The 27,740-nt window shown below is 41.0% G+C and overlaps 2 protein-coding genes and 1 non-coding gene across 5 annotated transcripts in view; 1 reads left to right on the forward strand and 2 right to left on the reverse strand.

Annotated features, from left to right (window-relative positions):
* The window catches only part of MRPL47 (mitochondrial ribosomal protein L47), a 195,995-nt gene that overhangs the window by 15,856 nt on the left and 152,399 nt on the right, over positions 1 to 27,740 (reverse strand). The window lies entirely within an intron of this gene.
* On the forward strand, positions 48 to 18,637 carry NDUFB5 (NADH:ubiquinone oxidoreductase subunit B5). 3 transcript variants are annotated; one of them, XM_050780145.1, is made up of 6 exons: positions 48 to 286; positions 10,305 to 10,393; positions 11,318 to 11,384; positions 12,313 to 12,374; positions 14,039 to 14,145; positions 18,054 to 18,637. In XM_050780145.1, the coding sequence occupies exons 1-6, from the start codon at positions 163 to 165 to the stop codon at positions 18,172 to 18,174; spliced, it is 570 nt and encodes a 189-aa protein (XP_050636102.1). In that variant the 5' UTR covers positions 48 to 162; the 3' UTR covers positions 18,175 to 18,637. The 3 variants fall into 3 exon arrangements, with proteins under 3 accessions (XP_050636102.1, XP_050636104.1, XP_050636103.1); XM_050780146.1 differs by lacking the exon at positions 48 to 286 and adding an exon at positions 609 to 684; XM_050780147.1 differs by lacking the exon at positions 14,039 to 14,145 and having other exon boundaries at positions 18,054 to 18,119.
* On the reverse strand, positions 10,104 to 10,207 carry LOC126949544 (small nucleolar RNA U13). Its single transcript, XR_007723821.1, has one exon. It is a non-coding gene; the product is annotated as a small nucleolar RNA U13 (small nucleolar RNA).

Below are 27,740 nucleotides of genomic sequence, written 5' to 3' on the forward strand. Positions count from 1 at the left end.
CCGCCAACGATGGCGTTACTTCCGGCGTCTCAAGCCGGCCGTGAAGGGACTAGAAACTTGCCCTCACTTAAGATGGCCACTTCCTGCCTTTGTCCTCATTGGTAAATTGGCTCTCTCAGCTTCCGTGACCCGCCCCCATTTTTCCTGTTGCTCGTAGTAGCCATGGCGGGCATGAGTTTGTTGCGACAGGTTTCGGTTACTGCGGTGGCAGCGCTTTCTGGCCGCTCCCTTGGCACTCGACTCGGATTTGGGGGCTTCCTCACTCGTGGCTTTCCGAAGGCTGTTGGTGGGTGCTGGCCTTGGGAGAACGGGCGTGAAGCGGGTGCAGGGCGAGAAAAGAGAGGACGCTTCCAGGGTGACCTTGGTGGGATCCGGAGGGAGCCGGGACAAATTGTGGGCTTGGGGCTTGAGAGGAGAGACGGAGCGCGAGCTATTGGAGGGGTTTTCCTGAAGTAGTCAGATCGATCGCGTTTACATTATTAGCATTTCTAAAACGTTGTTATTCACCATCTCAATGCTAATTTGCGGATGAAGCTGAGTCTAGGAAGCTATAGAGCTGAGACCTGTATCTCTAGGTCACAAGCTTATTGTTGCGTTCCACCTGCCCAAAGGCTGGGTTCTAGTCCCACATATGCAAAGTCATGTTGCTGAGAAGCCCACCTATGCTAAGGAATATGAAGACAGGTAATATGTAGACAGGTAAAGAGGCTCAGGGCCAACTTATTCTTTAGGCACAATAAGTACGGTGCCGCCCAATAATGAGATGCAGATGGACTGGGGGGGAAGAGAGGTTTTTTTTGTTTTCTTTGTTTTTTGAGACAGTCTCACTTTGTCACCCAGGCTGGAGTGCAGTGGCGCGATCTTGGCTTACTGCAACCTCCGCCTCCTGGGTTCAAGCGATTCACCTGCCTGAACTCATGATAGTTTTAGGGGTCCACGAAAGTGTTTTAATTTAAATTTCTTTTTTAAAAAGATCATAATGTTTATGAATATGATAACGAATCTAGCCTGTATTATATTCATTTTATACCAATGCAGTCATAACATACGATTTTTGGTAACTTAGAGGAAGGGGCCCTTGAAGGCAAAAGTGCCTAGGTCTCAGGAAAGTCATAATACAGTCTTTTTGTTGTTTGTTTTGAGACAGTCTCACTCTGTCACGCAGGCTGGAGTGCAGTGGCACCGTCTTGGCTCACTGCCCGGGTTCAAGCCATTCTCCTGCCTCAGCCTCCCAGTAGCTGAGACTACAGGTGCACACCACCACGCCTGGCTAATTTTTGTATATTTAGTAGAGATGGGGTGTCATCATGTTGGCCAGGCTGGTCTCGAACTCCTGACCTCAAATGATCTGCCTGCCTCAGCCTCCCAAAGTGCTGGGATTATAGGCGTGAGCCATTGCACCTGACCAATACAGTCTTAACAGGGTTATTTGGACCTAGTGAGTTGCATTATGGCGGTGTGAATAATCCAAAGCATCAAATGCTTGGTATTCGGTGCATTTTATTATCTCAAAGACTGTGCAAAGAAATTACAATGTTATTTTCATTTTACAGGTGAGGAAACTGACTCAATTATTAAATAATGTGTCACTGTACTAAATGATAATGACAGCCAACATTTACTGAGCACCTGTTATGTGTCAAGCATCATTTTCCTTTTTTTTTCAAGACGGAGTCTTGCTGCGTTGCCCAGACTGGAGTGCAATGGTGTGATCTTGGCTCACTGCGACCTCTGCCTCCTGGGTTCAGGCAATTATCCTGCCTCAGCCTTCTGAGTAACTGGGTTTACAGGTGCATGCCTCCGTGCCGGGCTAATTTTTTTTTTTTTTTGTAGAGATGGGGTTTCACCATGTTGGCCAGTCTGGTCTCGAACTCCTGACCTCGTGATCCACCCACCTCGGCCTCCCAAAGTGCTGAGATTACAGGCGTGAGCCACTGCACCTGACCTCAAGCATCATTTTAAGGGTTTAAAGTATTAATTTATTTAATCCTCCTCATTAAATATATACTGTGAGCTATTTGCCCTGTGCAATAGAAACAGGTAAAGAGGAAGTGAAACTTTAAAGTCAAAAAGTTGTCTCCAGCCTCAAAATATCTTGTTCTGTTTTTACCCTTATTCTCCCAATTTAATTTGAATTATGCCACTCCACAGGATGAGGCAATATACATAGGGATTTGCTCGAAACATGATGCAAAGAACCAGTGGTATTTAACAGATTTCCAGCAGGAATTTGAACTTGTTACAAAATTACATATGCTAACATTCCTTGATGAAAATCCCTTTTAAGTCTTTTCTGATTACAAATATCCTCATATAGCCAAATACAAATACTTCAAATACTCGCCCTGGTAGTATTCAATCAAATCTAGCTGGAGATAAACTGCAGCAAAATTTCACCCCTAGTTTCTCTTTCTACATTATTGCCCTATCTTGGGCTTCTCAAAGAATCATTACCGTGTTCTGCGCCCTTTCCAGTCAGAGCAGGGAAGGATCTAATAGCTATCTTTACTAAAGGTTACTGTGTTTTCTGCTGTGTACCTGCTTTCAAAGGTATTTTGCATCTGTCACTGTGATATGAAAGGTTTTAATCTCTTATATGGTTGTTTGTATCTGTCCCTACAAGAATGTAAGCTCTAGTGTAGTAGACAACCTGTCTTGTCTTGTTTTCTCTGGAGATAGACTGCCTATCTTCAAATTCTGGCTCTAGAATTTAGAAGCCATGTCTGTGATCATCACATCTTGGAAGCTAAAGTGGAAGACACCTAATTGCTCATAACCTGCGTTTCCTCCTCTTTAAAAAAGATGAGAATTTTAACCTGCCTCAAAAGGTAGTTGTGAAGAGTGGAAAAAATCAACAGTGCCTGGCAGCAGTAACCTTTAAGAAAATTGTGGTAAAGTACACATAACATTTACCATTTTAACCATTTTTAAGTGCACCGTTCAGTGGTATTAAATACATTCCTAATGCTATGCAACCATCACCGTCATCCGACTCCATAACTTTTTTCATGTGGTAAAACTAAAACTCCATATCCGTTAAACAATAACTCTCCATTCCCCTTCCACGTAGACCCTGGTAACCACCATTCTGCTGTCTTTATGATTTTGACTACTCTATTTCTCATGTAAGTAGAATCATAAAATATTTGTCTGTCACTTAGCATAATATTCCAAGGCATATTTATGTTGTAGCATATGTCAGAATTTCCTTCTTTTTAAAGCTGAATTGTCCATTGTCCATTGTATGTATTTACCCCATTTTGTTTATCCATCATCTGTCAATTGGGTTGCTTCAGGTTTTTTGTTAGTTTGTTTGTTTGAGACAGAGTCTTGCTGTGTCTTCCAGGCTAGAGTGCAGTGGCACGATCTTGGCTCACCGCAACCCCTGGCTTCCAGTGTTCTCGTATCAAACTGAGGGTCAGGCTGCTATTTCTTGCTGCCCAATAATGAGATGCAGATGAACTGGGGAGGAAGAGGGTTTTTTTTTTTTTTTTGAGACACAGTCTCATTCTGTTGCCCAGGCTGGAGTGCAGTGGTGCGATCTTGGCTCACTGCAACCTTCGCCTCCTGGGTTCCAGGGATTCTCCTGCCTCAGCCTCCCAAATAGCTGGGATTACAGGTGCATGCCACACCACGCCCGGCTGATTTTTGTATTTTTAGTAGAGATGGGGTTTCACCATGTTGGCCAGGCTGGTCTTGAACTCCTGACCTCAGGTGATCTGCCCGCCTCGGCCTCCCAAAGTGCTGGGATTATAGACATGAGCCACCACGCCTGGCCAGAGAGAGTTTTTATTCCTGTAACCGGTTACAGGGAGAAGTCCTGGAAATTATCGCCAGACCAACTTAAAATTACGGTTTTCCAGAGCCCGTAGACCTTTTAAGCTGTATGTCTACATGTAAGTGTGCACTCATCTAAAGACATAAGTGACTAAGTTTTTAAAATCTATAATTAAGGTCTGAGTCCTGAAGACCTTCCTCTGGAGCCTTAGTAAATTTACTTAATCTAAATGGGTCCAGGTACTGGGGTGATTACCCTTATCTTGTCTCCTGCTAAATCATGGAGGTTTGGGAAGTTCCTTCAGACCCCCAGTAAACTTGTTTGTGGAGGCCTGGGGAGTTTCTTCATACCCACAATAAAACGTGTTTAATCCTAAATGGGTTCTGTTAAGAATTCCTTCGAACTCCTGTCCTCAAGTGATCCACCTGCCTTGGCCTCTTAAAAGTGTTGGGATTACAGCTGTGAGCCTACACCTAAGCACTTGCAGATTTTAATTACTGTAAAGCTTCACTTAACATCATTGGCTTTTGAAACTGCAACCCTCAGAACCTATAATAAAGATGGAAATGATGTTGTTTAAGGACCTGCTGTATGTGGTTTCACTTAAAGTCACAGTTTCCAAGAACTTATCAGTGACATTGAGTGTGACTTGTTTTGTGAATAATGTTTCTGTGAACATGGATGTACAAATATCTCTTCTGAGACCCTGCTTTCAATTCTTGTGGGTGTATCTGCAGAAGTGTAATTGCTGGGTCATGTGTGTCATGGGTGTCACTGGCTGGGACTGGCATTGTGGGTGGTAAAAGAATTTACCAAGACAGTCATAGGTAAAGAGGACAGATTTGTTAGAGAAAATACAAAGATAAAGTTGCAAGGGAACAGTGGGCAGCACAGCAGAGAAGGGGCTATCTGCAGAATCAGGGGCTACGGGGAAGTTTTATAGGGTCATACTGACGGGACTATGAGCAGAGAAGGTGTGCAGATAAGGTCACTCTGCTGGGGCTATGTGTTGAATGAGGTATTTGGGAACAGGATGTTGTGCCCGTGGGTCGCCTGTGATTAGCTGTGTCTCAGCAGAATTGCTTTCCTCCTCCTGGGGCCCCTTACTTGTTGCTTATGTATCTTACTGGGATTCCACAATATGGTAATTCTGTTTTTAATTTTTTGAGGAACCCTCATGCTATTTTCCATAGCAGCAATACCATTTTACATTCCTTTGTTTACCAACAGTGTGCAAAGATTCCAATTCCTCCATATTCTGACACTTGTTATTTTCTGGTTTTTTGAAAGTAGCCATTCTGATGGGTATGTGATGATATCATTGTAGTTTTGATTTGCATTTCCCTAATTAGTTTGCTTCTTGGCCATTTGTATATATATCTTCTTTAGAGAAATGTCTATTCAAATCCTTTGCTTATTATTTATTTTATTATCTTTTATCTTGAGTATGAGGTCTCCCTAATGTTGCCCATGCCGAACTTGAACTCCTGGACTCAAGCAATCTTGCTTCAGCCTCTCAAGTAGCTGGGACTACAGGTACATGCCACTCTGCCAAGCTATTTGCCTGTTTTATTTTTTCGTTTATTTTTGGCAGGATCTTGCTCTGTCACCCCGGCCGAAGTGCAGTGGCGCAGTCATAGCTCACTGTAGCCTCAACCTCCTAGACTCAGGTGATCTTCCTGCCTCAGCCTCCTGAGTAGCTGGGATGACAAGTACACACCACCACACCCGGCTAATTTTTTAAGTTTTTTGTAGAGATGAGATCTGGCTATGTTGACCAGGCTAGTTTCAAACTCCTGGGCTCAAGAAATTCCCCACCTCAGCCTCCCAAAGTGCTGGGATTACAGGCATGAGCCACCATGCCCAGCCTATTTTTAAATTGGATTATTTGGTTTTTTATTGTTGTTGTTGAGTTTTCTATGTGTTCTGATATCAATCCCTTATCAGATATATGATTTGCATATATTTTCTCCCATTCTGTGGGTTGCCTTTTTACTCTGCTGATAGCGTCCTTTCAGACACAAAATTTTTAAATTTTCATGAAGTCCAGTTTGTCTGATTTTTCTTTTTTTGTCTGTGCCTTTGAAGTCCTGGCATTAGCCTTCTACAAATTCCTATAGCCTCATCTTTCCTAAAAGTCTAGTGCTGTCATGTTCTCCATCACCCTCTGTAAACCTTTCTCAGAAAATTAGCAGATAAAGCTATTCTATTTAATTAAATTATTTATTAAACATCAGAGATTGTGTAATTCCAGAAATGAGCTAATTTCTCCCCTCAGCTGCAGGTAAATTTAATTTATAATTGAAGACTGATATGCACAACTTATGGTTTTTAAAAATGTGAAGAATATTAATATGAATATATAAACAAGAGTGCTGTGGAGTTAATCCAGACATGGAATAGATGGGGCATTTTAACCGAATTAAAGGGATAGTTTTAATTGGTGGAACTGGCAGAAAAGTAAAGGTTAAGTTTTTTTTATTAGATATATGACTCTTGGGGCAGGTAGGTGTTGGGAGAAAAGGCAAATAAAGGAAAGTTGGGACCAAATTGGGGGAGGGGAGGGACTGACTGCAAAGCCAAAGTATCTTCATTTGATTTTGTAGGCAACAGAGTGTTATAGCAGAAGAACAATATCAGGAGTGTGTTTTAGGAAGATGCTTCTGAATATTGGATGGCTTATAGGGTATGTTGATTACCTAGGCCAGTAAGGTAAAGAAGGCATGGAATGAAATGGAGAGTTTAAATCTTAGAATCAAGAGGCCTTGGCAAATGATGAATGAAGGATAGATGCACGGAAGATGATTGAGATTTTTATCCAAGGTAATTGAGATGGTGGTGCCCTTTACTGGGAATGACGGAAAGAAAATGACCAATTTTTATTGTTGTCGTCTTTTTATTTTTTTATTTTTTTGAGACAGAGTCTCACTCTGTCACCGAGGCTGGAGCGTAGTGGCACAGTCTTGGTTCACCACAACCTCCACCTCCCAGGTTCAAGCGATTCTCTTGCCTCAGCCTCCCAAGTAGCTGGGATTACAGGCCTGGCTAATTTTTTGTATTTTTAGTAGAGACAGGGTTTCACCATGTTGGCCAGGCTGGTCTCGAACTCCTGACCTCAAGTGATCTGCCCGCCTCGGCCCCCCAAAGTGCTGGGATTACAGGTGTGAGCCACTGTGCCCAGCCCAATTGTTGTCTTTGATACACAAAAAGTTCCTACATTATCTTATTCAATTCTTATAAAAATCGCAATCGTCAAAGGCTTAGTAACTTTTCTGAGGCTATTTGCATTTTAAAAAATTAGTTATTGAGGCCTTGGGCCTATGAAATTAATGAATACTTAATGGAGAAATTTCAGGCTTTAGAGAGCAGTGAAAGATGCCTATTTTTGGTGTCAGGAGGATCAGGGTTCCAGAAATCCTGGTAGTCACTTCATTGTAAGCAATGTTCACCCTATAATTTAATTTTTTTTTTAGGGGGAAGGGTCTAGCTATGTTGCTCAGGCTGGCCTCAAATTCCTGGTCTCAAGTGATCCTCCCGCCTCAGCCTCCTGAGTAGCTGGGATTACAAGCACGTACCGCCATTCCTGGTTACACACTAATATTTTTAGATTTAAGCAGATGGCCCTACTACATCAAAAATCATGACGGCTCAAAACATTTAAAAAGAGTTAAGTGCAAGTCAGTTGTGGTGGTGCGTGATGTAATCCCAGCTACTCCGCAGGCTGAGGTGGGAGGATCTCTTGAGCCCAGGAGTTTGAGACCAGCTTGAGTAACATAGTGAAAAACCTTGTCTCTGGAAAAGAAAAAAGAAAAAAAGAGTTACATGCTATGAAATATACTTTGAAACAATATTAATAAGTTATCTAGGACTTTTAGTGACATGACTAATTGTTTAATAATTGGGTAATATGTGTAAAGAAAGAGCAAGCTGTTCACATTACTAAATGCATTAAACTTTTTTTTTTTTTTTGGAGACGGAGTCTCGCTCTGTCACCCAGGCTGGAGTGCAGTGGCACAACCTAGGCTCACTCCTGGGTTTACTTACACCATTCTCCTGCCTCAGCCTCCCCAGCAGCTGGAACTACAGGCGCCCACCACCACACCTGGCTTTTTTTTTTTTTTTTGTATTTTTAGTAGAGACGGGGTTTCATCGTGTTAGCCAGGTTGGACTCCATCTCCTGACCTCGTGATCTGCCTGCCTCAATCCCCCAAAGTGCTGGGATTACAGGCATGAGCCACCGCACCCAGCCAAAAACCACAATTACTTTCAATTGCAAAAACTGCAATTACTTTTGCACCAACCTAATATTAAGCTGAAAATAGATTGTCCCTCTAAGAGAGTATGCTCTTGAATGAACACATTTCTGCAGGTGTAGTCAGGGGATAAGGGATAGGGAAGATCATCCTGTTTTGACCCTGTACTTCTAGTGTATCAGATTAATATTGAATTGGCCTTTTGCTTTTTTGTGAGCAACTAAATTTCTGGGAGTTCCAGGTGGAAACCCACTTACCTTATTACATTGAATCCTTTTGGATTCAGCCTTTTGTAATGTGTGTAAAGACTCTTTTGGGACCCTGTTTCATCAGTGTCTTAGCCACTGATGATGTAGCAGTAGCTTTGTGTTTCTAAGTAGTTGTGTTTCTAAGTAGTTCTTTGTGTTGTAGCAGTAGCTTTGTGTTTCTAAGACTTGACAAGTCAGGAATGCTGTATCCACCTCATCTAAGCCATTCATAAAAACCTTGATGCTGCAGGACTTTTGAGAGATCCCTTTGCCAGGTTACTGCAATAATTAATCAGTACCTTTTGGTTACAGTCAATCAAGTACCCATTACAAATTTCTCTAACTTGCTCTTTCTCTCAGCTTATAATGTCTCCTCTTCCTAGCCCCCACATCTTGTCCAAATAGGAACTTTTCTTCTGGGCCACTGTATCCTATTTCTTTCCCTTGTTACCGTTACAGATTTGTAATTATTTGTGTATTGTGTATTTCTCCCAGCAAGATATATATCCCTCTTAGACCGTATATCGGTCTAGCATAGGATCTGCACATAGTATGCAATTAAATATGTAATGAATTAATGAGTACTTTGTACTGTCATCCAACCCTTTTTCTTCATCTAGTCCACAAAAAAATTCTATTATGTATCTTTCAGATGATTTGCTGAAGTCCATACTTACTTTGTCAAATTCTCTTAATCTTGTTCTTTAAAAAGCCTTAGTAGTATGAATTATATATAGTAAATTCATGCCAGTTTCTAATTTCTCTTGTGATTCTACCTCCCAAACTCACTGCAAGCTGCTTTCAGGTGTTAACCAAAGTTAAGAAGATAGTTCCTGCTTTCAAGATATTTATACTTAAAAGTGGCAGCAGTGAACACAAATATACACATCACAGTAATGTATAGTAATTCAAAAGTAGGAAAGATCTCGTATGGTTGGGAAGAATGTTGGCATCTTGGAAGATAAGATGTTATCTGGGCCTAATACAGATTTTAGGAGAGGGGACACCTTTCTAGACATTAAACATGAACAAAAGATTCAGATCTTTCTGACATCTATTATGACTGAAATTCCTTCAATGGGAAATTAAAGTTTTTTATTCCACAGTGACTCACATGCAAAATATCCTTGAGAGTAGTTACACAGTGAAAACATAGGAACCTTCAGTTTCTAAGTAACAGCTAGATCCTTTCCTGTTCCCAGTGCAAAGGGCTTGGAATGCCTGTAGTGATCCTTCCAGACCTTCAAGAGGAAGAATGTAAAAAGAGGATCCAGAAGTGAAATTTTGCCTCAATTTACTTCCAGCAAGGCTTGATTAAATTCTGTCAGGGGGGAGACTTGAAGAGGATATTCTTAATCAGCAATGGTTTACCATGTGATTTTATCAAGATATTTTAGAGTGTGTAGTTTGATAACAAGTTCTAATTCCTGCTGGTGATTTGTTGAATAAATACTGCTGGTCCTTTCCATCTATTTTGCAGCATGATAATACATTTAATACAGATAATGTGTCATGTGAAATGTCATAATGGAATAATTTACATTAAATGTATTTCTTTTGCAGCATTAGCAAATATTTGTTGCAGAGGAGACACAGATAAACAGCTCATTAAGTAGCTAACCTCTCTGCCTGCTATTGAAACAAATTAAAATGATTATTTAGATACTTCTTTAACTTTGAATTAAAATGAGGAAAGTTATGCTTTAGAACAGTAGATCCATCTTTGTTTAAAGATATCCTATCTGACCTGGCCTTGTTACTCAAATAAGACATTTTAAAATCTTATATTAAACATCTAAGAATGTATATTTTCTTTTTGTTTCATGTCAGATGAGTAATGTGCCTACCTCATAACAAGGTTTGAGGGAGGCATATCTCACACATGAATGTGAAAACCCAGTCACCCTGCTTATGATCTGCAAAAGGATCCTTGTATTTTTTTTCTTTATAATCTGATTTTAACTCAGAATATAACAGTATACCCATATGAACCTTGTATAAAACAGGGTAATTCAATATTTCCAGCTCCTGTTCGACACAGTGGAGGCCATGGGAAAAGACTATTTGTCATCAAACCTTCTAGATTCTATGACATCCGGTTTTTGAAGTTATTGGTAAGTTTAAATTTTTTGTTGAATTAGAGTCTCTGCATGTAATGGAAAAAATTTTTGCCTCTTTAGAAAACATCTTTCATTTTATGAAATATTTTATTTTGTAAATTTATATTTCTTTCTGTAGAAGAGACTGAGATTGTAAAGTCTGATTTGTTACTGAATTTCTGTTTAAATTAGTGAAGCTTTCCTTCTTCACAAAAGGATTTACACTAAATGGAGGTAAAACATGAACCATTCCTTTCTTTTGAAGATTATGGCGTTTCGAAATAGAATCTGTGTTGCTATAACTAAAATATTCTTTAAATGACCAAAGAATTTGTTGAAAGACTTTTTTAAATAAAGGAGCTACATTATTTTGGGATATGGTTTTATATTTATATGTTGCTCAAGAACACTGATTTCAGAGGGTAACAGGGATCTATAGTGCCATCTTAATTTAGCAATAATATAATTACATTGCTTATTTAGAATGCTGACTGTATTTCTGTCTCAAGGCTCAATAGGAACAAAGTAGAGGCTTAGAAAATGGGAGATTGTCTGAACCATCTGCCACTGTAGATAAAGCTCTGAATCATCATTTGAGTACTGACCTTAAAACTTTCTCTTGCCCTTCCATTGTGTTTAATGACCTTTTTCATCTCCTTGGTTGAGCCCTTGCTTTTCTTGTTATGACCAGCTCAAATCCTGTTTAGTGATAGAAATCACCCTGATGTTTTTACACTTTTGTTCTTAACGTGTTGTTTTCTTTCATGACATTGCTTTACCAAAAAGTAAAATCACAGAAATTAATAATTTTGTACTGTATGCCCAATTTGGCAAGTTTATTTTATAAGAAATATGAGGAAATCATATCATGAGGATGATTTGTGTGTGGGGAGAGTTACGAAACGGTCATGAGAAACATTTTTTTATTTTTTATCTTAGAGATTCTACATTGCATTGACTGGGATTCCAGTAGTAATTATCATAACTCTGGTGAATGTATTCATTGGTAAGTCACTTCCATCCCCTGCCAGCACCACCAGATTGGAAAAATTTTTAAACATATGTACATCAATATAAAAAAGAAATTACGGATATTGTAATGAAAAGCTCTTTAAGCATAAGCATGGCAGTTTATCTTAAAATAACCAAATCTCAACCTGAACTAAGAATTTTTTAATCCATCCTAGAACATATAAAACTATAATCCTCGGCCGGGCGCAGTGCCTCATGCCTGTAATCCCAGCACTTTGGGAGGCCGAGGCGGGCGAATCATGAGGTTAGGGGTTCAAGAGACCAGCCTGGCCAACATAGTGAAACCCCGTCTCTACTAAAAATACAAAAAATGAGCCGGGCGTGGTGGTGGGCGCCTGTAATGCCAGCTACTCGGGAGGCTGAGGCAGGAGAATGACTTGAACCCAAGAGGTGGAGGTTGCAGTGAACTGAGATCGTGCCATCGCACTCCAACCTGGGCGACAGAACGAGACTCCATCTCAAAAAAAAAACAAAACTATAGTCCTCTAACAAAGAATGAAAATGTCAATGACAATAAACGTTAGATTTTCATGGGAAATTTTGTTCAAAGTACTTCTAACATCTTGAATCCTAAAATGTTTCGTATCATAGGTGTAGGGAAGACCAGAAGGAATAATATGTCTTTTATTATATCTTGTTACAGTATATAAAAACAAAATGAGAAACTCATGGAATACGTATAAATAATGCCTTACACAGAGAGATGTCTAAAAATGTCTAACAAATGAATTGATTTTCAACCAGATTAAAGTGAATTAAAGATATTAGATATCTTCATTGGTACAAAGTTTTTAAAGGATCCTTTAAAACCACAAGAAGTTGGTTTTATTACTTTAATGGTGAAGAATTAATTTTTTAAACTCCTCATGCTGAAGTTGAACATAACCATTTTTTCTTATTAGGTGAAGCTGAACTAGCAGAAATTCCAGAAGGCTATATCCCAGAACACTGGGAATATTATAAGGTTTGTATAGGACATTGACAATTACATACTGTTACGTGCCTTGTCAATGCACTAGTTAATATCTTAATTCAGCAATTATGATATAGTCAGGTTTTTTGTTTTGTTTTGCTTTGTTTTGTTGAGACAGCATCTCTCTCTGTTGCCAAGGCTGGAATACAGTGGCATGATTTCGGCTCACTGCAATCTCTGCCTCCCGCGTTCAGGCAATTGTCATCCCTCAGCCTCCCATGTCGCTGAGATCACAGGTGTCTGCTGTGTGATCCTGGCTAATTTTGGTATTTTTAGTAGAGACAGGATTTCACCATGTTGGCCAGGCTTTTCTCGAACTCCTGGCCTCAAGTGATCCGCCCACCTCAGCCTCCCAAAGTACTGGGATTAAAGGTGTGAGCCACTGTGCCCAGCCATGATAGAGTTTTATATTTCATTTTTTATATCAAGTAGATACATTTTTTGCATACTTTTTATAAACAACTAGTTTTGATACTTAATTTTTTAAAAATCATTTTAAGCTTTACAATTTTTTAAAGAATGATTGCAGTGTGTTCTCAGCCTAACAGACTAACATAATTTATCCTAAGTTCAATGCCTTAGGAAAGATTTCACCAATGTTAATGCTAGCTGTCATTTATTGAGCACCTACTGTGTAACGGGTACTGTGCTGAGTGTTTTACAAACATTTATTATTTCATCCCATGTAAAATGTACTATTATTATTCCCTCTTTGGAGATGAAGAAACTGAGGCTAAAAGAGTTCAGTGACCTGTCTAGATAGGGTCACTATTTCAACCCAGGCAACTTTGACTCCAGAGCCTGCACTGTTGGTCATTACGCCATACTGCCACTGCTACCAAAACCCAAAATTAATTTTGTTATTTGTTTACAAGTGTTATCATGAGCCTTGAATAGAGTATGTCCCCAAAAAAAAACAAAACTATAGTCCTCTAACAAAGAATGAAAATGTCAATGACAATAAACGTTAGATTTTCATGGGAAATTTTGTTCAAAGTACTTCTAACATCTTGAATCCTAAAATGTTTCCTATCATAGGTATAGGGAAGACCAGAAGAAATAATATGTCTTTTATTATATCTTGTTACAGTATATAAAAACAAAATGAGAAACTCATGGAATACCTATAAATAATGCCTTACACAGAGAGATGTCTAAAAATGTCTTATTATCCCATCATGTTTTATTATCTGAATGAATTATATTTTAAATATAAATCTTAAACCATTAAATCTTAAGGCAGGCCTTAGAATTAGTTCGTTTATGCTAACTGGTGCAAAGAGCCCCATTTTTGAATTACCAAAACCTGGGTTTGGCTTCTGAATCTGCCACCTAAGATGCTCAGCATAGTGTAATGGAAAAGAGCACATAGCTTTGGAGTCAGACTTGGTTTGAGTCCAGGTGCTGCCATTTATTAGCTACGTAACTTTGTGCAATTCACTTATCTTTAAAATGTGGACAAAAATAGTATCCACCTAATCTGTTAAAATTATTTTATATATATATATATAAATCATACTAGATATAAATCAAATAACATCATACTAGATGTTATTGGTTTATCTAACTGAAATGATCATTTTAAAGAATAGTCAACTAGAAAAGCAAAATATTATTCAGAAATGGACTAATATTAAACAAATTTTCTCTTGTAGCATCCCATATCGAGATGGATTGCCCGTAATTTCTATGACAGTCCTGAAAAGATTTATGAAAAATCAATGGCCATCCTTCAGATTGAAGCTGAAAAGGCTGAATTACGGTAGGAAAAAAGAGGGGGTAGGTGGGAAAGAAAATCTTCCTAGGGTTGCCAACCACCAGAAAAAAAAAATTAATAAAACTATTACTATTTCAGCACTATAGAATGTTTTATGTAAAAGGATAAATTTATATCCAGATGCAGTGGCTTACACCTGTAATCCCAGCACTATGGGAGGCTACAGAAATTAGCTGGGCATGGTGGTATGTGCCTGTAATCCCAGGTACTCAGGAAGCTGAGGCAGAAGAATCACTTCAACCCAGGAGGTGGAGGTTGCAGTGAGCCAAGACCACACCAATGCACTGCAGCCTGGGTGACAGTGTGAGACTCTGTCTCAAAAAAAAAGGCGGGGGGGTAAAGATAGAATTCGCTTGTTTGGAGTGAAAATTATAAACTGGTGACAAGGAGACTATTAGGAGATATGTGTCAGATTAAAAGGAGTTCTTTTTAAAATTAAAAAATTTTTTTTTAGAGTTGAAGTCTTGCTCTGTTGCCCCAGCTGGGCAGCAAATGGATGGATATATCCATCCAATGAAATGTATAATGTGGCCATTAAAAAGAAAGGGATATATGCTGTTATGGAAAGCTATGTGGATTTTCTTTCTTATATATTATATTTTATTTACATATTAAAAAACTAGACATATATATTTTTTCCCTTCTCTTATGCTGCTGAGTGCCTGTATTATTTTAACCAGTCCCCTATTGCTGATACTTGGGTTCTTTCCAAGTTTTTTGGTATTATACATACTGCTGTGTTTAATTTTCTCCCATATTGTTTGCATATTTATGTAACATATCTGGAAAATAAATTTCTGGAAGTGGCATTGATAAGCCAAATAGCACATGCTTTTAAACTTTGGGTACATATTGCCAAACTCTTCTCCAAAAAGTTGCACCAGTTGTTTCTTCATCAGTTTCCATGTTTCAGTTTTCCATGTTTCTCTGTAATGGAATTTATCAAAGTGAAACATTTTGCTGATACGGTAATTGAAAAATGTTGCCTCATCATTTCAATTTTATATTTCTTTGTAAAGTTGAGTAGTTTTTTCATATATCTGTTAGTTGTGTGTATTTCTTTTCTTTCTTTTTTTTTTTTCCTGAGACAAAGTCTTGCTCTGTTGGCCAGGCTGGAGTACATTGGCATGATCTTGACTCACTGCAGCCTTGGTCTCCTAGGTACAAGCCATCCTCCCACCCAAGCCTCCCTAGTAGCCAAGATTACAGGTGTATGACACCATGACCAGTTTATTTTTGTTTTTTGTAGAGACATGATTTCACCATGTTGCCCAGGCTGGTCTCAAACGCCTGGGCTCAAGCAATCCACCCTCCGGGGCCTCCGAAAATGCTGAGATTACAGGCATGAGCCACTGCACCTGGCCGTGTGTGTTTCTTTCTCTATATGTTGTCTTTTGGCAGTGTAGAAATTTTTGCAACACAGAAGTGTTTTTATATTTTCAGACAAATTTGTAATAGTAACTAAGAGCATTTTCTTTTTTTCCTTTTATTTTTTGAGACAGTTTTGCTGTGTCTCCCAGACTGGAGTGCAATGGTGTGGTCTTGGCTCACTGCAACCTCTGCCTCCCGGGTGCAAGCGATTCTTCTGCCTCAGCCTCCCAAGTAGTTGGGATTACAGGCGCCCAACCCCGCGCCCAGCCAATTTTTGTATTTTTAGTAGAGACAGGGTTCTGCCATGTTGGCCAGGCTGGTCTTGAACTCCTGGCCTCAAGTGATCTGCCTGCCTCAGCCTCCCAAAGTGCTGGGATTACAGACATGAGCCACTGTACCTGGCCGCTAATAAAATTTTTAATACATTTTGTATCAGTGTTTTAATTACTTTCTATGTATTTACTCAATTTAATTATTGTCAGGTTTGCCAGTCTTTGGCTTTTGGGATTTTGTGTCATACAGAGATCTCTGATGATAATTAAATCAGTAAATATATAAATCCAAAATTATTTTTTTTAATATTCACTTGTGCTTTCCTTTTGTTTTTTTGAGACAGGATCTCGTTCTGTTGCCTAGGTTGGAGTGCAGTGTTGCAGTCATGGCTCACTGCAGCACCGACCTCCTGGGTTTAAGCAATCCTCCAGCCTCAGCCTCCTGAATAGCTGGGACCACAGGTGCTGGCCACCATGCCCAACTAATTGTTTGGGGGTTTTGTTTGTTTGTTTGTTTTGGTAGAGATGGGATCTTGCTCTGTTGCCCAGGTTGATCTTGAACTCCTGGGCTCAAGCAATCTTCCTGCCTTGGCCTCCCAAAGTGCTGGGATTACAGGCATGAGTCAACTTGCCCAGCCTGTTTTTGGCTTTTGTGTGTTTTTTTTTTTTTGACATGGGGACTTGCTGTGTTGCCCAGGACGGACTCGAGCTCCTGAGCTCAAGTGACCCTCCCACCTCAGCCTCCCGAGTAGCTAGGACTACAGACATGTGCCACTGCTCCCAGCTTACTATTTTTTAATGAAATAGGAAAGTGCTACACATGCTTATTTTATACCTTGACATAACAGTATATGTAGTATCTCCTCCCATGTTACTACATACAGATTCTCCTTATTCTTTTTAGCAGGTATATAGTAGTTCATTATGTGGATGAATCATAATTTAACCAGTTAGTCTCATGTTGATAAATATTTTAATTACTCATGGTTTGGGTAGTTATACTCTATTAAGAGTAGACCAGAAAGAGGATGTTATTTAATACTTCAAAAAATGATACCTGCTAAATACACCATCACAAAGGCATATAATCTCCCATAGGGTTAGTGAGCTGGTTGAGGTTAATAAAGTGACTTATTTAACTGTGATAAATTTTAAGTCCTATGAAAAAATATGTATTCTGTAAAAACAGAAAGTAGAAGGTTTGATGGAGAAGGCACTGCTTCAGGAATGTGTGATTGTGCAAAGACTTAGATATTGAAGTGGGAAAGCACCTGTATAAAATACGAGAGTATTCAGTTTGTGAAGAACAAGAACAAGTAAGTAGATGTTAGAGTTGGAGAATGTTTTTCTTGATCTTGATTTTTCTTGCTTTCTATTTATGTTTGTATAAATATTGACTGAGTGTCTGATGTTGACCGGGCCTGGTATAATGCTGGCAAATAAAAAACCAGTTCTACTCTCAGAAAGCTTTCTGTCCTAATGGCGATGGGCAGACACAAGATGTGAAACTCCAAGAAAGTTTATTCATATGTTAATTCCTAGCACAGCATATGACCATAATAGTAGACATTCTATAAATGACTCTCCTAGCATCTAAAAGGTGAGAAGATAGGAAAAGCACTGTAACAATTCAGATGAAAGTGATCTGTGCAGGCACAGTGAAGGAGAGAATTCGGTATCAATTCGAGTAATGTTTTGGTGTTAAAAACTGTTTGGTGGACCGGGTGCGGTGGCTCACGCCTGTAATCCCAGCACTTTGGGAGGCCAAGGCAGGCAGGTCACAAGGTCAGGAGTTAGAGACCAGCCTGGCCAACATGGTGAAACCCTGTCTCTACTAAAAATACAAAAATTAGCTGGGCGTGGTGGTGGGCCCTTGTAGCCCCAGCTACTTGGGAGGCTGAGACAGGAGGATCACTTGAACCTAGGAGGTAGAATTTGCAGTGAGCTGAGACTGTGCCATAGCACTCCAGCCTGGGCAACCGAGCAAGACTCTGTCTCAAAAAAAACAAAAACAAAAACAAAAAAATTGTTTGATGGCTCCCTATATAAGCAACATAATAAAAGTCAAAAATTTAAGTCCCAACTTTTGCTTATAGATGTATACCAGATGTATGCCTACATAAAGGTCTGTGGAGGGACATTATACTTTACATAAAAGCAGACTCTAGTGATTGTCCTTTATGGAAATGGCTCATTAAATTTATAATTGGAAGTGCTGGGATCTCAATATTGCTGTTCCATTTGTTACAGGTCGAAGGAGCTGGAAGTACGAAGATTGATGCGTATGAGAGGAGATGGACCCTGGTATTACTATGAGACAATTGATAAGGAACTTATTGATCATTCTCCAAAAGCAACTCCTGACAATTAAGCATTTTTTTCTCCAAATACAAAGTATGTTCTCTTTGTTGGAAAATAAATTAGTAAATATATTCTGTATTTTTGCTCTCCATGAAAAACAAACGAGCTTCTGACATTACTGTCTCTGTGTTGGTTCAGACTGAGGCTTTCGTTTAGGGAGTTTGGCTTCCAGTCCACAAAGAAGATTTAAAATGTACTAATAAAAACTGGAGAAATAGGAATTTGTAAACTCCTAAAGTTGTAGCAACTTTGAAAGGTTAGTGTTTTATTTACCTGACAAATGGAAGTTATAGAAAAGAAGTTTAATTATGTTAAGTACGAGTAATTGTAGTATTTTGTACAAATGCCTGTACTGTAGATGTCTGTATTATTGAGGTGCAACTCAGGATTTTAAGTTCCATAAAGCATTGAACCAACTCTGTAATGTTAACTCCTTAATAAACAGATTTTCAATAAGCAAATTTTAAAGTTTATAATGCTTTCATGTTTCTTTTTTTTTTTTTTTGCTATGTATTGTTCTTTTTTTAAACTACACACATACACACAGACATGTACACACACACACACACACATGCACACACACATTCTTTTCCTAGATGCAATCTCTGAGATCCCTTAGAGTCCTATTTTGTAAACACTGGGGAAGTAGTTGTACTAGGTAATATGATTCCTGCAGAGATTATAAAATGTGAGTAAAAGATAAAAATGACTGTCATTTATTAAGTATTTATTGTCTGCTAGGCACTATATTAAATAACTGCATGTTTTTTTTTGGACGGAGTCTTGCACTGTCGTCCAGGCTAGAGTGCAATGCTGCGATCTTGGCTCGCTGCAACCTCCGCCTCCTGGGTTCAAGCAGTTCTTGTCTCAGCCTCCCGAGTAGCTGGGATTACAGGCACCCACCACCACACCTGGCTAATTTTTGTATCTTTCAGTAAAGACTTTCGCTGTGTTGGCCAGGCTGGTCTTGAACTCCTGATCTCAGGTGATTGGCCTATCTCTGCCTCCCAAAGTGCTGGGATTACAGGCCTGAGCCATGGCGCCCAGCCAACATTATTTTCAAAATGACTTACGAGGTAGTATTACTCTTGAGTTTTACACATTAGAAACCTGAGGCTCAGATGTTAAACACAAACTCAGCATTTACAAAAATAAACATTTAAAATATTTACACTTCAACTTCCAAAATGGCTTTGTAGCTTAAGCACTCAGGATTTTCAAACCTGTAACAGCTTATCAATGCATCTCATCTTACAAGTATGTTTTACATTCTTCATAAAAGTAAAAATGAATCCAGGTTTCCTAAGATTCAGGCCAGTGAGTCTCCACTTAAAACCAAATGGAGAAATAATTTTTTGCTGCCTAAACACACAAGTGAATTGAAAAGACACAGGCCATTGATTCAACAAATACCTTTATTATTTTTATCGATAATGTACTTGTACATGTAATATGCTATTTTGATACATGTGTGCAATGTATAATGGTCAAATCAGGGTATTTAGGATATCCATCACCTCAAACGTCTATCTTCCTTGTGTTAGGAACATTTATTTTGAAATATAGTATGAGTTATATAACTTATGATAACTACATTTCAAAATATAATTATATTTCAAAATAAGATAACATATAAGTATATGTTATTGTTAACTATAATTTACCTACTGTACTATCAAATACTAGAACTTATTCCTTGTATCTAACTGTATTCTTATAGCCATTAACCAACTTTTCTAAATTTCCTACTCTCCCCTTCCCTTCCCAGCCTCATAACCACCTTTCTACTGTTTGCTTCCATGCGATCCTTTTTTTTTATCTTCCACATATGAGTGAGAATATTCACTATTTGTCTTTCTAGGCTTGGCTTATTTCACTTAACATAATGACCTCCAGTTCTATCCATGTTGCTACAAATGACAGAATCCCATTCTTTTTCATAATATTGTCCATACATACCACATTTTCTATATCCATTTATCTTCTGTTGATGGACACAGGTTGCAAAGGGATTGCTGGATTATATGATAGTTCTATGTGTAGTTTTTTGAGGAACCTTCATGGTGAGGAACCTTCATAGTGGTTGTACTAGTGTACATTCCTACCAACAGTGGATGAGCATTCTTTTCTGCACATCCTCACCAGCATGGTTTTTTTTTTCTTTTTTAAAAAATGCCCATTTTAACTGGGGTGAGATGATACCTTAATGTGGTTTTGATTTACATTTCCTTAATTATGGTTGAGCATTTTTTCACATATCTAATGGCCATTCATATGTCTTCTTTTGAGAAACGTCTGTACAGATCTTTTGCCCTTTATTTAACTTTTTTTTTTTAAATTTTTTGAGATGGGGTCTCACTCTGTCACCCAGGCTGGAGGTGATCTGGGCTCATTACAGCTTCTGCATCCTGGGCTCAAGTGATCATTCCACCGCAGGATGACCTAAGTAGCTAGGACCAAAGGCAAGTGCCACCACACTCGGCTAATTTTTTTGTATCTTTTATAGCGACCGGGTTTCACCATGTTGTCCAGGCTGGTCTTGAACTCCTGTGCTCAAGTGATTGCTCACCTCAGCCTCCCGAAGTGCAGGGAATTTAGGTGTGCCTGGCCTTTTTGTCCATTTTATTTTTTTATTTTTTAACGGAGTCTCACTCTGTCACCCAGGCTGCAGTGCTGTGGTGTTATCTCGACTCACTGCAACCTCTGCCTCCCAGGTTCAAGCAGTTCTCCTGCCTCAGCCTCGTGAGTAGCTGGGATTACAGGTGTGCACCACCACACCCAGCTAACTTTTATTGTATTTTTAGTAGAGAGAGGGTTTCACAATGTTGGCCAATGTGGTCTTGAACTCCTGACCTCATGATCCACCCACCTTGGCTTCCCAAAGTACTATGATTACAGGTGTGAGCCACCGCACCCGGCCTGTCCATTTTTTAATCAGGTTATTTGGTTTTTTGCTATTGAATTGTTTGAGTTCCTTATATATTCTGGTTATGAATCCCTTGTTAGATGGTGTGTTAGGCCATTCTTGTGTTGCCATAAAGAAAATCCTGAGTCTGGGTATTTTATAAAGAAAAGAGGTTTAATTGGCTCATAATTCTGCAGACTGTACAGGAAGCATGGCACCAGCATCTGCTCGGCTTCTGGGGAGGCCTCAAGGAACTTTCACTCATAGCAGAAAGCAAAGCAGGAGCAGTCACATCACGTGGCAAGAAAGCGAGAGAGAGAGGTGGAGGAGGTACCACACGCTGTTTTAAAGAACCAGGTCTCTCAAGAACTCACTCTTGTTGGAACAGGCATTAAAAGAGATTAGAGTGTGTAAGCAGAAACTCAGTTGTACGTAAGAAAACTCAATTCCCCCTGAGAAAGATAAAGAGCTGGAGTCCTTTAAAAATTAACTGCCTGTTTTTCTGTGGCTAGTGAGCCTTATCTCTCCTCCCTTCCCAGGCATTGTGAAGACCATGTTTCCCTAGCTGTGCAGCTGCAAGGTCACTAGACAGATAAACCCAAGTTGTAAAACATGTTTTTCCTTGAAAAGTAAGAAATGATGTAATGCATATCTCGATTGAATAACTGTCTTTGTTTCTTGCTTCTGTATTATGCTTCCTCTGCACAGATCTCCCCCAACCCCACGAAATGCTTAAAAGGTAGCTTAACTCTTTGTTCAGGGCTCAGTCCTTTGGATGTTAATCTGACTGGGCCAGTGCACCTAAATAATAAATATCCTCATGAACCCCATCAGTCTCTCTGATTCCATAAAAATCCTGCAACATTTCTGGGGGCTTGTCTGGGATTGGAGACAACAGATTTATCATCTCCTTTGCCTGTGGGACTAGAGCCCCAGGGCTGGAGGAGACCCAGCATCCAAGGCATGCCATGGGGGAGCTTCACCCAGGCGGAAACCAGCTCCCACGTCCCAGCAGCCTGCCCGGCAGGGCAACAGGACCAGGGACGGGGTTGTGGAATGATACCAGCACTTCAGGAAACATGGTAAGGAGCAAGGGCCCAATGCAGGGAAGCCTGTCCCATAGGGATGAAGGGAAACTTGATCACCTCCCAGGGAACAATGACTAATCCAACCCAGAGTGGCTGGGGGCGGCAGGAGTGGCTTGCCAATTTGGATGAACCTCGTGTCCCCACTAACAAAGTGAAAGTGGTTCACTGGATCTGGAGACAGGAAATGGGAGTGTGTGGGTGTGTGTGAACCCACCTGGGACATGAGAGAGGCTCATTTTGCCCGATGAGGAGTCCTGGGGAAGGGGAGGTGTGTGAAAGTATGTGAAACAGACAGTCTCTGGAGAGGCCAATGCAGGGAGTGACGTGGGGAGGCATGGATCCCTTAGCATGGGCTGGTTGCTCTGAAGGGACTGTGGGGGAACTCAGACCTAGGATGCTGCATACGGCTGATAGGACCAGCTTCACAGCCACAGCAGGCTGTGACAGGGGAAGGCACGTTCCTGGCTAAGCAACATCTGAAACTCCAGTAATAGGACCGGGTCTGGTGGACCTGAGAGTGAAAATGAAAGTGAAAGTGCACCGCAAGGGAGGAAATGGGAGGGAAAGCATCAAAACCAACTCCTTTGGAGTGCATGATAAAGAATTTTACAAAAGGATTTAGAGGTGATTATGGGATGATACTGGATGCTCAAAAGTTAAGGACAAACTGTGAGATAGGTTGGCCTGCTTTCAATGTGGGGTGACCCTCTGAAGGTACAATAGACAGGGAATTAATTGGCCATGTGTTTAAGGTGGTCACTGGAGTTGGAGGACAACCAGGATACCCAGACCAGTTTCCCTGTATAGACTCTTGGCTCAATGTGGCACAAACTCGCCCCAAGTGGCTACAGCTCTGCCTAGAAGGATATTACAAGGCATTAGTGACTCGGGCAGCCCAACCAAAGAAAGAAAGAAAAACCAGAAACAGAAACAAAGACACAGCTCAATTTATAGCTGCTGCCCTAGCAGAAGGTAACCCTGGATTTGATAGAGGGCGTAGCTGAGGTAGCGGCCGAAGAAGGGGCCAGACAACACCGGGAGAGGAAAGCTGGTCCCAGTTGGACAGGAACCAATGTACAAGGTGTAGGCAAATGGGCCACTGGAAAGATGAGTGCCCTGAAAAGGAAAAGGATTGAAATGATGGTCAATGGTCTAACACCCAAGTGCAGCATTTGGTAGCTAGTCATGGTGCCTCAAAGGCAGATCCTGATCTGATCAGCTTAGTGGGGGCCAAGAATTTTGAGGACTGAAACAGACTGAGCTCCATCTTTTTAGATCCTGGGGAGCCTACGGTCTCTATGGAAGTAGGGGGCTGGATAACAGAGATTTTACTCGATACTGGTGCTGATTTCTCCATGGAAATACTCCCAGTTAGCCCCCCAATGAAGAACTGTGCTACTATAGTAGGGGCTACTGGGGCCAAAGAAAAGAGATCTTTTTGCAAGTAAAGGAGATGTGTTATTGGCAGACAAGAAGTGCAGCATAAGTTTCTTATTTATTTATTTATTTATTTATTTTGAGACGGAGTCTCACTCTTTCGCCCAGGCTGGAGAGCAGTGGCACAATCTCGGCTCACTGCAAGCTCCGCCTACCGGGTTCACGCCATTCTCCTGCCTCAGCCTCCCAAGTAGCTGGGACTACAGGTGCCCGCCCCTATGCCTGGCTAATTTTTTGTATTTTTAGTAGAAATGGGGTTTCACCTTGTTAGCCAGGATGGTCTCGATCTCCTGACCTCATGATTTGCCTGCCTTGGCCTCCCAAAGTGCTGGGATTACAGGCGTAAGCCACCACACCCGGCTGAGATGAGTTTCTATATATGCCAAATTGTCCAGTGCCCTTGTTGGAGAGAGACTTACTCCAGAAACTGCAGGCACAAATTTCCTTTACACTTAAAGGGAATATGACACCAAAGTTTGGAAAGTCTAAGGCAATGATATTGATTCTAACTGTCCCAAGGACTGAGGAATGGTGGCTCTATGAACTGTGTGCCAGAAGGCCACCGGAGGGACCTACACAATATGTGGGGGATGCTTTTGAAGGTACTGGGCGTATGGGCTGAGGATAACTCCCCTGGACTTGCTGCAAACAGACCCCGGATGGTAGTAGAGCTTAACCTTCATGCTACCCCAGTACAAGTCTGTCAGTATCCACTACCCAGAGAGACAATTGATGGAATAACAAAGCATCTAAATCAGGTTTATACACATGGAATTTTATAGTAAAATGCAAGTCCTCATGGAATACTCCTCTGCTTCCAGTGCGCAAACTAAATGGAGAATACAGGCCAGTGCAGGATCTCTGGGCAGTAAACAAGGCCACTGTCACTATCTATGCCATAGTACCCAACCCATACGCAATGCTGGACATATTCCTGTTGATGCTGCTTAGTTCACATGTCTGGACTGAAAGGATGCCTTCTTCTTCTTCTTCCTCCTCTTCCTCTTCCTCTTCCTCTTCTTCTTCTTCTTCTTCTTCTTCTTCTGTTCTAGGGCACATGTGCACAACGTGCAGGTTTGTTACATATGTATACATGTGCCACATTGGTGTACTGCACCCGTAAGATGCCTTCTTTTGTTTGAGGCGTGCTCCCCAAAGTCAGCCTGTATTTGCCTTCCAGTGGGGGCAATGGTAATATACCTGGACAAGGATGCTGCAAGGGTTTAAGAATTCTACCATTTTTGAGGAGGCCTTGGCTACAGATATTGAGGCTTTTACGCCACCTAGTGACAATTGTGTGCTATTACAAGGTATTTATGATTTGTTATTCGCTGCCCCCATGAGGGAGGAATGCCTCCAAGGAACAGAGAGGCTTCTTCACCTGCTGTGTAAAGTTGGTTATAAAGTGTCCAAGAAGAAGGCAAAAGCCTGTTTTTGGGAGGTTGGATATCTAGGATTCATGGTATCCCAAGGCCAGCGCAGGCTTGGAAGTGCACACAAGGAGGCTGTATGTGCATTGCCTACCTCAGTTACAAGGCGGCAGGTCAGGGAATTTCTAGGCGTGGCAGGATTCTGCCGAATCTGGATTCCAAACTTCTCCGTTATAGCAAGGCCCTTATATGAGGCCACCAAAGGTAAGGAAAGAGAGCCCCTCCTATGGGAAAAGGAACAGGAAAAAGCCTTCAAGGATATAAAGGAAGCTCTCATCCAGGCCCTGGCACTAGGATTGCCAGATGTAAAAAAGCTCTTTTTGTATGTGAATGAACAAAAGGGAATGGCAGTCGGAGTCTTAACTCAGTTGTTGGGCTCTTGGCATCGGCCGGTAACATACTTATCCGAAATACTGGACTTGGTGGCCTTAGGTTGGCCCCACTGCCTCAGGGCATTGGCAGCTACCACAATCCTTATAGAAGATGCCAACAAGCTAGCCCTAGGTTAGCAATTAATAGTTCGGGTGCCTTAGGTGTAGTCATCTTAATGGAACAAAGAGGACATCGTTGGCTGTCCAACTTTAGAATGCTAAAGTATCAAGGACTTCTGTGTAAAAATCCCCAGATAACACTAGAGACTGTAAATACCTTGATCCAGCTACCCTGCTGCCTGTGGAGGAACCCTATTGGAAGGACGGTGGGTTACCTCACTGATGGCAGGACCTTCCCCACTGTTGCATAAATATAGTGGACAAAGTGTTCTTGAACTGGGAAGACCTCAAATATACCCCCTTGGAGAGCCCAGATGTTGAATACTTCACTGATGGTAGCAGTTTCATAACACATGGGGTGCGATATGCAGGGTATGCAGTAGTGACCCAACACTCGGTGGTTGAGACTCAAGCAATACCTTCTGGGACTTCTGCTCAGAAGGCCGAATTAATAGCATTAACCAGAGCACTGTTATTGGCCAAGGGGAAGAAAGTAAAGATATATACTGACTCCAAATATGCTTTTGCAACTCTGCACACCCATGGGTGATATAGAAAGAGAGAGGACTTTTGACTACTGAAGGAAAAGAAATAAAAACTAAAGAGGCAAGATGGCCAAATAGGAATAGTTCTGGTTTGCAGCTCCCAGCATGATCAACACAGAAAATGGGTGAGTTCTGCATTTCCAACTGAAGTACCTGGTTCATCTCATTGGGACTGGTTGGAAAGTGGGTGCAGCCCACGATGGGTGAGCCAAAGCAGGGCAGGGCATCGCCTCACCCAGGAAGTGCAAGGGACCAGGGGATTTCCCTTTCCTAGCCAAGGGAAGCCATGACAGACTGTACCTGGAAAAATGGGACACTCCCGCCCAAATATTATGCTTTTCCCAAGGACTTAGCAACCGGCAGACAAGGTGATTCTCTCCCGTGCCTGGCTGGGTGGGTCCCACACCCTCAGAGCCTTGCTCACTGCTAGGATAGGACAGCAGTCTGAGATTGATCTGCAAAGCAGCAGACTGGCTGGGGGAGGGACATCTGCCATTGCTGAAGCTTGAATAGGTAAACAAAGCAGCCAGGAGACTAGAACTATTTGTAGCCCACAGCAGCACAACAAGGCTTACTGCCTCTAGACTCCACCTCTGTGGACAGGGAATAACTAAACAAAAGGCAGCAGACAACTTCTGCAGAGTTAAATGTTCCTGTCTGACAGCTCTGAAGAGAGCAGTGGTTCTTCCAGCATGGCGTTTGAGCTCTGAGAAAGACAGACTGCCTCCTCAAGTGGGTCCCTGACCCCCATGTAGCCTAACTGGGAGACACCTCCCGGTAGGGACTGACAGACACCTCACATAGGCAGCTGCCTCTCTAGGACGACGCTTCCAGAGGAAGGATGAGGCAGCAATATTTGCTGTTCTGCAATATTTGCAGTTCTGCAGCCTATGCTGGTGATACCCAGGCAAACAGGGTCTGGAGTAGAACTCCAACAGACCTGCAGCTGAGGGACCTGACTGTTAGAAGGAAAACTAACAAACAGAAACGAATAGCATCAATGTCAACAAAAAGGTTATTTATACCAAAACCCCATCTGTAATTCACCAACATCAAAGACCAAAGGTAGATAAAACCACAAAGATGGGGAGAAACCAGAGCAGACAAGCTGAAAATTCTAAAAATCAGAGTACCTCTTCTCTTCCAAAGGAACGCAACTCCTCGCCAGCAACGGAACAAAGCTGGACGGAGAATGACTTTGACGAGTTGACGGAAGTAGGCTTCAGAAGGTCGGTAATAATAAACTTCTCCGAGCTAAAGGAGGATGTTTGAACCCATCAAAAAGAAGCTAAAAACCTTGAAAAAAGATTAGATGAATGGCTAACTGGAATAAACAGTGTAGAGAAGACCTTAAATGACCTGATGGAGCTGAAAACCATGGCATGAGAACTTCGTGATGCATGCACAAGCTTCAGTAGCTGATTTGATCTAGTGGAAAAAAGGGTATCAGTGATTGAAGATCAAGTTAATGAAATAAAGCCAGAAGACAAGGTTAGAGAAAAAAGAGTAAAAAGAAATGAACAAAGCCTCCAAGAAATATGGGACTATGTGAAAAGAACAAATATATGTTTGATTGGTGTACCTGAAAGTGATGGGGAGAATGGAACCAAGCTGGAAAACACTCTTCAGCATACTATCCAGGAGAACTTCCCCAACCTAGCAAGGAAGGCCAACATTCAA

This window comes from Macaca thibetana, chromosome 2, assembly GCF_024542745.1.
Source record: "Macaca thibetana thibetana isolate TM-01 chromosome 2, ASM2454274v1, whole genome shotgun sequence".
NCBI classification, from domain to species: domain Eukaryota; kingdom Metazoa; phylum Chordata; class Mammalia; order Primates; family Cercopithecidae; genus Macaca; species Macaca thibetana.

Coding starts and splice junctions, on each gene's coding strand:
- NDUFB5 (XM_050780145.1), top strand. CDS start 163: ATGGCGGGCATGAGTTTGTTGCGACAGGTTTCGGTTACTGCGGTGGCA. Junction 287..10,304: donor TGGCTTTCCGAAGGCTGTTG/GTGGGTGCTGGC, acceptor CAATATTTCCAG/CTCCTGTTCGACACAGTGGA. Junction 10,394..11,317: donor TCCGGTTTTTGAAGTTATTG/GTAAGTTTAAAT, acceptor TTTTTATCTTAG/AGATTCTACATTGCATTGAC.